Raw genomic sequence first — 14,679 nt, 5'->3', positions numbered from 1 at the left:
CGGGTGTGATGCTGGATATAGCAGGAGTAAGGATGAGTTTTCCTCTTGCCACAGAGTTTTGATAGAGGCCTAAACACTAGGATACTCTCAATAGTGGGTGAAAACCACACATCCTAAAGCAAGATCCTAGACCATCTAGGCACCTGCTAAGAACCAGGTTAGGCCAGTATGAGTGATTATGTCCTTGAAGACTAGAGTCTAGAGTTCAGGAAGGATTTATTTATTTGTGGGTTGCATGCCCCTTCTTCCTCAATTGAGAGGTTTTCCTTCCTCAGTTTTCAAGGGAATGAGACAGATGAATATTTGTGTCCTGGAATTTAGATGACTTGGGTTCCAGGTATATGACACATGTGAAACAGCAAGGCCCACCTGCTGCAGGATTCTACGTCTAAAGCACCCCCAGTTGGAAAAGTGAGAAGTTTAAATCTAATACAGTTAGAAGTTTTGATTATGTCACTGGACTGGAAAATTTCATAACTAAAATGCGATCCTTCTTGAGATTGAGGGACCTAGAAACGTTATGGGATTTGCTTAAAATTTCCATTAAGTGAAAGGAAAGAACTAGCCATCCATGGGGGCTGGAAGAGGCAGTATGATTAAAATGAAGTTGCTTCATGAATTGCATCCTACTGATGCAACAGGATCAATTCAATTCAACAGGATCAATTCAACAGGATCGATTCTGACTTTATCTCAGAGTCTGGACCAATCTTCAGGTTGGCCCTCTGAGTGGCCCACGTTGTATAAATGAGGAGACTGAGGTGAAGTGAAGCTAAATGACTTGTTCAAAGTCAAACAGCTATAAAGTTGTATTAAAATTTAAAATCTATTTTTCCCCTCTGATTACAGAATCTAAGATCTTAAATACTTCTCCAACTGCCTCTTGGAGCACTAAGTTGTTCCACCCCTAGCCCAGTGGTCTTTTTAACCCCCAACACTGCATCCTCCCTGCAGAAAATGAACCTGATTGGCTTTCGTCCTCTGACTTGGGCATTATGTACATCTCACTGCATATGTGTTGTGGCATCAGTTTCTTACATCTTATCTATAACTCTATCCTGTTTGCTGAATTACGTCTACACACATGCCAGCTAGCCCTATTCCCATATGTCTCTTTTCCTAAATGTCTTCTTAGCAGTTTTGGATTTTTGCAGTATTGCTGCTGAGTGGTTGCTTTTCATGTCCACCAGCATTTCTCTTCTGCTGCATGAAGTTCTCATTGCCCATATATGCTGTAGCTGGGGCTATTGTGAGCATTGTTTGTTTGTACCGGGCTTTTAAATTAGCCTTTCTTTGTGTCTACATTTTGGCTGAAACTCCAAAAGGCCACAAACAAAAACATAGTCCCATGTGCCAAAGTGAAATATTAGGCCGCTTGAGTGGGGCCCCCAAAGATGGTGCCCTTAGGCCAGCACTCACATGAAGGATACAAGAGGACTGAAATCCAAGAAGCCAAAAGTAGAGTTTGAGAGAAGAGACAGGGTTTTGGAAAAGGTGTACTGTGAGTCTCATCTGCCTGGTGAAGTTACAGATATGAGGTTCGGGTGATCTGTCTGAAACAGCAGAGCAGAAAGAGAGGAACTAGCTACCTGTACATTATTGGTGGGACAAAGATAAATGAGCACTCAGGCCCAGAGGTGGCTTTTGGGGATCAGATGTGGGCCACGTAGAAGAGAAAGATGACAGGGAGTCATCTCAGAACCTGCCCAAGAGCCCCTCATGTAGGGATTTAAGGGACATTGACTGGGTTCCCAGGGGCTGAGGAAGGACAGTTAAGTCCAGACAGTGGCAGCCTGTGTCATGGAACATAACCACTGAATATTTCCAGAAGGGATCTTAATATCCAACAGAATATCTCAAGGAGGTCTGTTTCGAACATCAATCAATGCTGGAGAGGGTCAGACTTCAGACATGCCCAGAGGAAATGGAAACAAGATGATACTTCCATTTTTCTTGCATTTACCTCTCTCTTCCTCATATCCCCACTCACTCATCTTAAACCCTCCAGAAGCCAGAGGGAGTTGAGGAGTAGGAAAGAAGTTTAAGGGGGACAATTGAGAAGAAGCTAAATGTGCCCCCTTTTCCTACTGAGTTATGCCAAGCTAAAGCTGACCCAAGGTACAGGAATTTTAAATGAAACTTTCATTTTAAATGGAGTTTTGGCCAGTACTTGGGACTGGGTATTTTATTTACCTCAGTTAGATTCCTCCTGGGACAGAAGGAGCCAGAAGATGTTTATATTAGCTGAGAGTGACCATAAAGTGGTGGCAACTGTTCTATATTTCATCAAGGAGCATAAGAAAGAATCCACCTCTCCAAAGGACTATGGATGAGCAGTGATGGAGGAAGAATAGATTTGTTTATTGATTGCACCTACTTACAAGTCCCACCTACTCAGTGAACTAGTTGTCCATTTGTGTATAAAAGAGCAGGCCACATCACCCCTCTCTATCCCCTTCCCTTCTTTTAGTTTTCTTCGTGGAATTTAAATTACTTGACTAGAACACATGCTCCATAAGAGAAAAGACTGGTCTGTTTTGTTCTCTGCTATATCTCCAGTTCCTAGAATGGTGCCTGGTATAGAGTGGGTGCTTAATAAACATCTGTGGAAGGAAGGAATGAAGGAAGAAAAGAAGGAAAAAGGCAAAAGAGGAAGAAGAAAGAGGAGGAAGAGGAGGGGGAAGGCAAGAAGGAATGAAGGGAAGAAAAAAGGGAAGGAGGGAGGGAGGGAGGGAGGAACGAAGATATTCCACAAATATGTATTAAGGGCCTATTATTTTGCTAAGTGCTGGGGTAAGAAACATAATTTGGAACATGGTCACTGTACATCAGGAATTCACAGGCTTGTGAGACGATGCAGGTTTACAACCACAGTGGCTAAGTGTACGATGGATGCTATGATAGGGAGAAGATCAGGATGCTGACAGGGACACCTGAACTGAAATGGGCTGAGGGGAGGATCATGGATGGCTTCCTAGTGGAGGAGGCCACAGTGAAGCTCTTGAACTGAATCTAAAGAACCATTTGTTGGTGAAATCTGGAAACATGCCAGTCAGGTTTCAGTGGTGGCATAATCAAATTCCTACCGTGGTGGTCCTTCAGGCTTGGGGAGACCCAGTGGGGCCATGGGGCTGCAGATTCACAGGGGAGCAGTCATTCGAGCCACTAGAGTTTCTCTGATTATTTTACTCACCTAAGAAATTATGGGAGATTGTATTTTAAACTGTAGTGTTTTGTCTTGGTATTTTATTTAAACTTTATTCAGGTGCTGCTTAGCTGTACCAGAGTGAGTCCCATGTAAACTAAAATGCTCAGGAGTCCCTCTATCATTGCTTCTTCACTTGCAAAGCCCCTCACCTAAGGATTCTCACACCACTTCTAAAGGCTGTGTCACAATCAGTATGTAAGACTGCTTCTGAGGAAGTAAACTCAGAAGAATTAAGTACAACGTACATTTGATGCTGTGTCATAGAGCTGAGAACTTATCAGACATAAAAGAACAAGGAAAACCATGAGTGATTTTACTAAACAGATTTTCTTATACAGCTAATGGATCAATGCCAAGGCATTTTTGGAACTAAAAGGACAACATGGATGAGCAAATTAGGCTAATATTACTATTAATAGCATTACAGTCATTTTGGACTTTAAAATGGAAAATAAGTGAATAGTACAAAAGTGTGCTATCATTCATTTTATGAAGTGATAGAGAACAGCCAAGTAGGTCTCAAATATGAACTGTTTTAGTGGATGGAAGTATGACATTTAAAAACTGATGACCTAAAAGGGATATAAAGGCATATAATTCTACCAGATCTGAGAAAATCAATTATAATTTACTTAATTGGTTCAGGTATTTTTTTTTTCTTGCTTGACATAGTAGAATAGTGTTTTGGCCTCTATAGTCTTACAGATGTTTCTTGCACTCAGCTCGAAGCACCTGAAAGAGGCAAATGGATCAAATTTTTGTAAATGGAATAATTTTAAATACCATTGGAGGAGAACCACTTAAACCAGGAAAAAGGAAGATGTTTGGGGATAGCGGGCTGTGGAGTGAGGGCGTCCTCCTGCTTCATGTTTCCATAATCTTTGGGCTTAGAGCTGATGCCACCAGTTCCAGCGTCCTCTCGAGGGTCTACTCTGGAGTGTCTTTTCCAATATCAGCACATGATATTGTGGGCCTATTTATTCTAGCATATATCTTCTCCGCCATTTCTAGGGATTTGGGACAAAATGAACACAGGTGTCTGCCATTTGATCCATCACTCTCCTTCACAATTCTTTTTCGGTATCAACAATCATGCCTAATTTAACTTTTAGAGAAACTAGATTTTACTTTTTCAGTATATTAGTTTGCTTAAGCACATGCCACTGTTATGTTGAACAAATGGGACTCAAAAGATGCAATCACATGCCCCCCCCACACACACATATTCTTTGTCCCCACTGTCTATTCACCCTACTTTGTGGAGTTACTTCTTTCTGGTGTCCCTGGATAAAATGTTGTACATATTTTATAATTTTTGTGCTCACTCTCAGATAATAGAAAGTCTATTGGTCACATTTCACTAATTAAAGTATCTCATCAAAATGATAAATTTCATTGAAGGCAGAAGATTTTCTCCTCCTCCAGTTAGAGTGTGCTCCAGGCCAGGGAAGTCCGTAGAGGGAAGTGTGTCCACGTGGGGAGGTTTGGCTGATTTTCTATTTCTTCACTTGCTCTGTTTTTTCCTTCCCTCAGACAACAACTAAAATGCCCTCTTGTGATTATTCTACTAATATTAATTACTTAACTGAGACTGTTTTTGTTAAAAGAAACAGTTTTGTTATCTGACAGTGATCATAAGAAAAGATTGAACAAGTAGTGGAAAAAAAGAGTGAAATCATTTTTCTGATTGTACCCCATGAGTCCCAGTTGTTCAAAATAATGATGGGAAGGGGGCCTCTCTGCTTCTCTCGAGATCCTTTAAATAATCTGTATGTGGAGCTGCTGAGTTCTCCTAGACATGAAAACAGAGCCAGAATTTACAAGAGCAAAACTACTGCTGAGAAGTAAGAATCATCCTTTTTTTTTAAGATAAAGACTTTTTAAAGGTTAATTTATTAATTTCCGAGAGAGGGAGAGTGCACACGAGTGGGGCAGAGAGAGAGGGAGACAGAGAATCCCAAGCATCCTCTTCTGAGCCATCCAGGTACCCATAAAGATAAAGACTTTTAACAAAGTCTCAATATTACTTGATGATGATGATTTTTTGGCAATAGTACAAGAAAGCTACAGTTGACAGGGGAAGTACTGTTTTACAGGGTAAAACTAAACTCTTCAGTTATGACTGAAGATCTGTGATAATAGATGCCAACTTAAGTATTCCAGAGTGAGGTGCCAAATCTGTCACGTAGAACATGCGAAGCATTTGGGGGCAGTGACTGGTTTTGAGCCTCTTGGTCCCTTATCCACCTTGAAGATTAAAAAAAGAAAGAAAGAAAAGGCTGAAATTAAAGAGACCTGGCTGAGAGTATTTGGAATTTGGAGAGAATTTCTGTGCTGAGTTCGACCCCTCCTATCCCCACAGGATAAGCTACTTCATTCTGGGCAGGGAATTTGATTAAGTATTACCCTGAAGTTGGGAAACTTGGTTGACTGAGGTCTGACTTATTCCCAAAGCAGCCTGTGGCATCAGAGAGGGAACTTGACTTGAAAAGTATCTGCAGGGGCACCTGGGTGTTTGTTGGTTAAGTGTCTGACTCTGGCTCAGGTCGTGATCTCACAGTTCATGAGTTCGAGACCTGCGTCAGGCTTTGTGCTGACAGCTCAGAGCCTGGAGCCTGCTTCTGATTCTGTGTCTCCCTCTTTCTCTGCCCCTCCCCTGATCATGCTCTGTCTCTCTCTCAAAAATAAATAAACATTTAAAAAATATTTATAGAAAAGGAAAATATCTGCATTTCCTTCAGTATGAGTCAGAGGAGTCTGCTTTCTGGGGACCCGATAAGCAACATAAGAAAGAAATGTCAATTAGTGATCATCTAAAATGAATCTTCCCAAGAGAGATTCTTCTGTAAGTAAGTCATCCACAGCAGAAAGAGTCTGTTTACCCTCAAATGTGGAACTTGAGGGGCAGTCATAAATGACTTTCTCTTTCCCTGTGCCAGTTACCCAGGTTACATGTCTACTGGGATTTCTTAAATGCTGTACATACAGAAAGAGTTCATCTTGGAAGATTACAAGTTGGGACTTTAAGAAAAATTGATAGGAAAATGGGGAATAAGAATAAAGTTATGAAGCAAACTTCCTATACACACATTAGATATTTTTTAGATTATCATTTGACTCAAGCTAGATTTTATTATGCAAATTTAATGGAAATTTTAGTGATTATCCTGTGAGTTTGTGCTCTGTTAACTTAGCTATCTCACACACCAAATTGCCAATCTCCAGTTTGTGATATATATATATGTATATAGAGAGCCCAAAAGACTTTTAAACATATGGTAGTGCTTTTATAAATTATGCACCCTTATGTCAGGTTATGAACATTTCTAGGCCAAAGTGATTTTTCACATTAAAATGGTGTAGGATTAGGTTTGCCCACATGCAACAGAAACCACAGATCAACAGTGGCTGTTCACATAAGGTTTTATTCTTTCCCGTAAAGAGTCTGGAGGATAGCAGGTCAGGACTGGCGTGGAAGTCGTGCAGATTGTCAGAGACCTATTCCTTCCAGCTTTCTACTCTGCCATCCTTTGTGCAGAGTCCAACATGGTGGCTAGAAGCCTGTCATTATGTTCACATTTCAGACAGCAGGAAGAGAAAAACAGAAGCAGGACCTTTCCTGGAGGTTGTATAAATTACTTCCATTTATGTCTCGTTGTTCAGAACCAGTCACTAGTTCTATTTACATATAAAGGAGACTAGAAGTTTACGTGTTACGTTGAGCACCAGGTGTCGTATGGATGTGTTAAATCACTATATTGTACACCTGAAGCTAATATGACACTGTAAGTTAGCTAACTGGAATTTAAATTAAAACTTTAAAAACTTTTTTTTAAAAAATAAAGGACACTAGAAAATGTAGTTTGAAACACCATATGCCCACCTGAAATTTTGATGTTCTATTACTGATGAAATTGAGGGACAACACTTGCCCCTGATATAGGAAACAAAGGTTCGGACTGGGCTCTGGAGGCAGATGGCTTCTCTTGGACCTTTGGCTCCACCACTTGCTAGGTTGTAACTTTGATCAAGAGTCTAAAACTTTTTGTGTCTTTATTTTTTCCAGTGTAAAGTGGGGATATTAGAGTTTTCATGAACACTTAACGTGAAGACATTTAGAATAGCGTCTGACATGTGCTGTTGTTATTACCATTATCCCCAGGCTTTACTGCAACTCACTAAGCTACAGTCAGTAGAGACTCTGGAGTTAGTTTACTATTCTAGCCTGGAATTTCATAGATATGGATTGATCAATGAATGAGTCAGATTGCATGTTTTGAATTGTGTAACTTCTACCTTCTCACTGGTTTACCTAGGTGTTACTTAATCTGTTTCAGCCTCAGTTTTCCCTTCCCTAAAATGAAGAAAAACTATGCCAAGTGTTCTTCTTTTCTCCCTTCAGATCTACTTTCCACCCTTCTCAACCTTGCTCTGTGCCCAGAAGCTGACCTTTATGGATGGCTTTGATGAGTTTCCTTGTCCTCTGGCTTTCTGTTCAGATTAGCCTGTGGAAGGCACTCACAGATGATCAGAGGTGGTGGGCGAGTTAGCTTGGACATTTATTCTGTGATTTTCTCCCTGCAGGGCCATGGTTTGGCAGTGGCTGTGTGCTATAGACTGAATGTTTATGTGCCCCCAAAACTCAAATGTTGAAATCCTAACCCCCAGGGTGATGAAATTAGGAGGTAGGTCCTTGGGAAGTGATCAGGTCATGAGGATGGAATCAGAAATGGGATTAGTGCCCTAATAAAAGAGACCTCAGAGAGTTCCTTCCCTCCTTCTGCCGTGTGAGGGTACGATGAAAAGATCGCTGTCCATCAACCAGGAAGTAGGCTCTCACCAGCCACTGCTGGTGCCTTGATCTTGGAGTTCCCAGCCTCCAGAACTGTGAGAAATAAATTTCTGTTGTTTATAAGTCACTCAGTTTATGGCATTTATAAGGGCAATCCAAATGGACTAAGATACCGTATGTCTGTTCTGAAACCCACAAGTACCAAGTGACCTTCTCTTTACAGCTATAGGCCTTACTAGTTTCCAGTAACTGCTCTACCCTATGGCTCTCCACAATTGCTACCCTCAGGGTGCTTCAACATTTTCTGAATGCTGGCCACACTTTTATAAACTGATCTTCCATTAAACTCTACTCAGTTACCCATTTGATTGTTCTTTTCTTTCTGTGACTACGATTGATACACAAGAGTCATAGGATTGCTTTCAGTATTTAATGAAATCATGCCTATGAAGTGCTTAATACTCAGTCAATAAACTTAAATCCACTAATGCTATCATCTGTTTTTCTTTTAACTCCTCATTATTTCATGTTTGCAAATATCTTTGCTTCATATAATTTTCAAAGGTGTTGATTGACTGAAAATGTTGAAATATTTTACTGCTGAATATGACCAGAGCATTATCTAAGGTTAATTTTTGGGTCAACCTTACTCATTAAAACAAAATTGTGCATAGTAATTTTTTTCCCAAAGTAAATGTCTTATTTTTTTGTTAAAGTATATAATATGAAGCTCAATAATACAGTGTCTTTTACCATGGACTTGTGAACCTGGGAATCTATGAGGAAGAGTAGTTGAGCAAAGGGTATAAGGAGTCAGAGCTAAGAAATTGGGCTGGGTGGCTGGTGATTCAGGAGGTTGAGGCCTTAGAGAACATTGGTCAGAGAAGCCAAGGATCTATAGAGCCATGGAGTAGACCAGGGAACCAGGACCAGAGACTATAAAACTGCTTTGAGTAGGGTAGGCTCCCAGTTACAGCAGAACCTTATTCTACTGACCCAAAGTGGGCCATGGGTATTTGACTATAGCTAAGATACTCTTGCAGTTCAAGTCTCCAAATATCTAAACAGAGATTTTTCTCTCTCTTTAAAATATATATATATATGGGTGTGTGTATATATATGTGTATATATACATTATATATATGGTATTAGTGTGATCTAGGACTTCATTGGATGTCTTAGGGAGGTTAGTCTTCAGGTTTGGGGAAAGTAATGGGTTCTCTTGGTCGTGGTGAGTTCTGCTTCTCTGCTGTGAACCTCCACATTCATGATCTTCTAGAGTTTGGAATGGAAAAAATATTGAATACTCAATGCCAATTTTTGTTCGTAAGATCCCCTAGATGTTACCCCTGATGCTTCTTCAATTGGTTTGAGGACATCTTGCAATTTGCAGGTTTTTCTCATAGGAGTAATTGCTTGATAGCTTGTTGAGTCATCCTTGATAGAGAATGGATGATGATGGTGCTGCTGCTGCTGGTGCTCATTGCTGGTGCTGGTATCTGAAGTCCCATGTGATTTACAAAGCAATTGCTACAAACATTTTCTTACTTAGAGAAATTAACGTATATGATCCTTGAGAGGAAAGGAGAAAGCAGTATTTAGTTGAAGGCATTTCATAGAAACAACCAATTTGATTTTTTTATTTTCCAGTAACATAGTAAGGAATTGGCATTTTCACATATTTACAATGAAATCGTTGACTGCTAAGAGGTATTTTTTTAAGTTTATTTATTTTTGAGAGAGAGAGAGAGACGTGGGGAAGGGGTAGAGAGAGGGCGAGAGAGAGAGAATCCCAAGCAGGCTCCAGACTCTGAGCTGTCAGTGCAGAGCCTGGCGTGGGGCTCAAATCCACAAACTGTGAGATCATGACCTGAGCTGAAGCTGGACACTTAACCAACTAAGCCACCCAGGCGCCCAAAGATATTACTTATTTTTTAATGTCAACAGCGTCAACAATTACAATCAATATATACTTTGGGGCACCTGGGTGGTCAGTCAGTTAAGCATCTGACTCTTCATTTCAACTCAGGTCATGATCCCAGAGTTCTTGGGTCAAGCCCCAAGTGGGGCTCCTCACTGAGTGTGGAGCCTGCTTGAGATTCTCTCTCTCCCCCTTTCCTTGTACCCCTCCTCCTGCTCACACACACGCGCACTCCCTTTCTCTCTCTCTCTCTCTCTTAAAAAAAAAATCAGTAATGTACTTCAACAAAAATATTTTAGTAACTGACCATTTTTGGCAATGTATTTACTTTTCTCATATGTAGCTTCTATTTTTCCAGATTTGGATATCAGAAACACATGAACAAATGGCACAAGTTTATTTAAACAGAGAATTGGCTGCAATAAAAAGAAAGGCTTTACTGAATGAAGAAACAATGAGCTCTGGGATTATTGAAAGGTATTCTTAATACTTTCCTTCACTTACAGAACATATATGTGCAGGAAAGGGTCTGGATGAGCAGTGAGGAGGTGCAGTGGCCCTGGATACCCATTACAGGAACACATCAAGCACAGTGAACACATCTCAATCTCCTGTGCTTTCTGTTCATGCTGTTCCCCCTGTCTAGAATTCCCTTTCCTTCAAGTGTTTGCCAATCAGCATTACCCATTCTGGGTCCTCTTTACACATTTTTTTTTTCTGGTCAGTGTTCTGACTATTTAGGTTTGAACACCAGCTCCACCATTTACTTGTGAAAGTAAACAGTATCTATAATCTTCAGTTTTTCAACCTGTAAAATGGGAATTAAAATCAGTATCTACTTCATAAGGTTGTTGGGAAGTTTAGGTGTAAAGAAGTATGAAAAAAAAAAAAAAGAAAAAATCTGTGTCTTCCTCTCTCTGACCCTCCCCGTTCATGCTCTGTCTCTCTCTGTCTCAAAAATAAATAAACGTTAAAAAAAAAATAATTGAAAATGGTTAAAAAAAAAAGAAGTATGAAATGTTCATAGAAATATTGCCTGACAAGCAGTAAAAATTAGGTGAGCTGTCAATCAGGATTAATTGCTCTTATATTCTTGCCCTCTGAGCATTTTGTTAATGCTCTACATAACAGTTGGACTTACATTCTACTTATTTATATGTATGTGTGTTTCCCTTGAAATCGTTCCTTGAAAGTAGGAACTATTTCTTTTTTTAAAATTTGTTTAACGTTTATTTATTTTTGAGAGAGACAGAGTGTGAGCAGGGAAGGGGCAGAGAGAGAGGGAGAGAGAGGGAAAGAATCCCAAGCAGGGGTGCTGCCAGCACAGAGCCTGATGTGGGGCTGGAACTCACAAACTGTGAGATCATGACTTGAGCTGAAGTCAGGAGTTGGACACTTAACCAACTGGGCCACCCAGGCACCCCATAGAACTGTTTCTTATCTGTTCATATCTGTAGTCCTGAAACTTGGTATAGTGCCTTTCCATGGAAAACTCTATCCATAGACTTTATCTTATCTTGTAACTTTTGGAAAATGCAGTGAAAACAATGACAAAATGCTGAATTTTTAATTTACTTGTTGGGACATTTTATTTTGCAAAGTGCATGAAAGGTGCAGACATGAAAATCTTTTAAAAATCTATCATAAAAATTCCTCCCCAGCTATACCACCCATGCATTTGTAATAATTTTCTTCATGGTTATACAAGTTATAATTGAAAGGAGGATTCAGAAACTGACCAATCCCATTAATGGTTATACAAGTTATAATTGAAAGGAGGGTTCAGAAACTGACCAATCCCATTAATAACTGGAGCTCCTGATAGAGTATTTTCTCAGGTAAAAATTTTGTCTACTGCCCCCATCACTGTGTCCCTTGCTCACAAAATCAATAGTTGAAGCAGGTACTGGAGCACGTTGCACTGTGTGCCCACCTGCAGCCAGCTGGTAATCCTGTTCATTCAGGAGCTTCTGTTGACCTAACTATCCTTTCCCTACATTTAACAAGTATATCCCAAATTATAGGTTCTATCAATTTTATTACTATAATTAATACAAAACCACAAGCCTTATCTCAATACCAAGCACCATTACTTGCTTGATCAGCCATACTTTTACTACTTACAGCCTACTTACAGCCATACTTTTACTACTATCACTCTCCATTTTTTTAAATTTCAATACGTTTTATTTAACCTAACATGTACCAAATATTATCATTTCAGCATGTAATCAATACACACACTATTTTTTTAACATATGAAATTTATTGTCCAATTGGTTTCCATACAACACCCAGTGCTCATCCCAAAAGATGCCCTCTTCAATGCCCATCATCTACCCTTCCCTCCCTCCCTCTCCCCCATCAACCCTCAGTTTGTTCTCAGTTTTTAAGAGTCTCTTATGCTTTGGCTCTCTCCCACTCTAACCTCATTTTTTTTCCTTCCCCTCCCCCACGGGTTTCTGTTAAGTTTCTCAGGATCCACATAAGAGTGAAAACATGGTATCTGTCTTTCTCTGTATGGCTTATTTCACTTAGCATCACACTCTCCAGTTCCATCCACATTGCTACAAAGGGCCATATTTCATTCTTTCTCATTGCCACGTAGTACTCCATTGTGTGTATAAACCACAATTTCTTTATCCATTCATCAGTTGATGGACATTTAGGCTTTTTCCACAATTTGGCTATTGTTGTATCACTCTCCATTTTAGCAGCTTGAATAACTAGATTATTAGCCAACTGCAATCAAAATACTGCTTTCTTTGTATGGAACTGTGGGATCACTATATTGACTCCTGACTCTAACGTGACACTGCATGTTAACTACACTAGAATTAAAATAAAAAACAAAAAGGATTTAAAAAATCCAGCCCCAAATAAGTTTAGTGTAGCTCTGAAAGTTTATAAAAGTTTATAAATGTCAGTCTGACATATTCTCTAAAAATTATTGTTTTGTTTCCAGGGACACTGGATTGCCTGCTACTGGCTTTGGAGCTCTCTTTACTAGACACCCACCAGATCATCGCAAAATGTTAGTAGTCCCTAAACCTGCTGCAGATTGCACAAAATACTTCTTAATTAATCAGGAGGTTTGTTTGCGGAGGTGAGGGGATGAGGAGTCTACATAGTCAACAAAATACCCTTTACATAGCATTTCACAGACTCCTTTAACAAAAGTATTGTTTTCCCATCAATATGCAAGCACTAGTAATAATAATATAGTCAATCCTCATTATTTGCAGATTCTGTATTTGCAAATTCTCCTACTTGCTATAATTTATTCGTAACCCCCAAATCAATCAATGCTCAGGGTGCTGTTGCAGTCATTCACGGATCTGCACAGAAAGGCAAAAAAACATTGAGCCAACCAGTGTGCACGTTCCCAGCTGACCTGGAGGAAAGTAGAACTGTATCTTCCCATTTTGGCTCTTGTACTGTACCTGAGTGTCCTTCTCAGAGTCTTTTACTGCAATGACTTTTGCCTTTTTGCGTGTGCCTTTTGTTGGTGATTTTGCTATTTGAAATGGCTTGCAAGTACAATGTTAAAGTGCTGTCTTGTGTTCCAAGCACAAGAGGACTGTGATGTGACTAATGGAGAAAACATGTGCATTAGGTAAGTTTCCTTCAGGCATGAGTTATGGTGCTGTTGGCCATGTTCAATGTTAATGAATTAACAGTGCATATTAAATAAAGTGACTTTAAATAGAAACACAGATAAAACCAGGACATGTACTAATTGGCTGATGAAAATATTGTGGCCAGAGGCTCTCAGGAACCTAACCCTGTGTTTCCCCTAGAGCAACGGTTCAGGGTTTGCTAATTCAGTGTTTGCAGTGACTTTATAGAACAATCCTATGAGTTATGAGCTTGGACTATAGAGCAAGAGACTGCTAATTTTTACTGATAAAAGAAATATATTTATTTTGGGGAGGCATGACTTGTTACTACAGAAAACAAATTTATCTTCCACTCATCTTTGTAAACAAGACAAACTTTCATAATTTCTGTAATGACGTATAGCTAAGTGATACGGAAATATAGGTACTTACAAGCTCTATAAAATTCTAAGTATTGAATTGTGCGCTGTGTGGACATGGGGACATGTCATCATTACCAGCAATTTAGATGTTTTTGCTTCCTGTGACAACTGTCTGGCATTAGAACTAAGCTACTTTGCAGTCTGCCTGGGCTTGAGGTGGGAAACGTCCTAAATGACAATGCCCCACACCCCATTTCACAGTCACTTGAAATTCTGGCCAGGTGTTCTACCATGCAGGTTCTAACCTTGATTGCTGCAGTGGGGCTGGCCTGGCCTGTGTCTCCCACAGGCTGCTGTAGCATATCTAAGTGGGCTGGAAGGCCCACAGGGAGTATTTCCAAATGATCCCTGAGGAGGGTGGACTTCTGGCTTCCATGAAGATGATGAGCTAAAAAAAAAATCCCACTGGCTCCCTTCCTTGCACTGAAATCTGGAAATTCTAGCAACAACATGGAAAGGCAGAATGAATCCAGAGGCAGACTTTGACAACTGTATCAAAATGTTGAGAAACTCTAAAGAAAATGATGGGTTAGAGGAAGAGAGGGCTGGGAGATGGAGTAGGGGAGGAGGAGAAGAGAGAAGGCAAAGACTGAAGTCTCTAGATGGAGTCTTGAGCCAGACCAGGATGCAAGCAGTGTTCTCGGTGGGCCAGGCTTATGCAGGAGCTCAAAGAGTCTTGTCTATTGTGTTTGCAAACCTGGAGTATAAGCTGAAAG

General features: G+C 40.1%; 1 protein-coding gene across 10 annotated transcripts in view; it reads left to right on the top strand.

The window, feature by feature from the left end:
• The window catches only part of MAMDC2 (MAM domain containing 2), a 401,951-nt gene that overhangs the window by 76,706 nt on the left and 310,566 nt on the right, over positions 1–14,679 (top strand). For 5 of the 10 annotated variants that reach the window (XM_027041065.2, XM_027041067.2, XM_053205283.1 and 2 more), the window contains 2 exons: positions 10,280–10,398; positions 12,887–12,955. In XM_027041065.2, the coding sequence (XP_026896866.1) occupies positions 10,307–10,398; positions 12,887–12,955 (161 nt within the window). In that variant the 5' untranslated portion in view covers positions 10,280–10,306. Of the gene's footprint in view, positions 1–10,264; positions 10,399–12,886; positions 12,956–14,679 lie in introns of all 10 variants that reach the window. The other 5 variants (XM_053205285.1, XM_027041064.2, XM_053205282.1 and 2 more) reach the window with 1 other exon arrangement.

Source organism: Acinonyx jubatus, chromosome D4 (genome assembly GCF_027475565.1).
Source record: "Acinonyx jubatus isolate Ajub_Pintada_27869175 chromosome D4, VMU_Ajub_asm_v1.0, whole genome shotgun sequence".
Lineage (NCBI taxonomy): Eukaryota > Metazoa > Chordata > Mammalia > Carnivora > Felidae > Acinonyx > Acinonyx jubatus.
The sequence above is the reverse complement of the archived record's forward strand: the minus strand, read 5'-3'. Positions and strand labels throughout refer to the sequence as shown.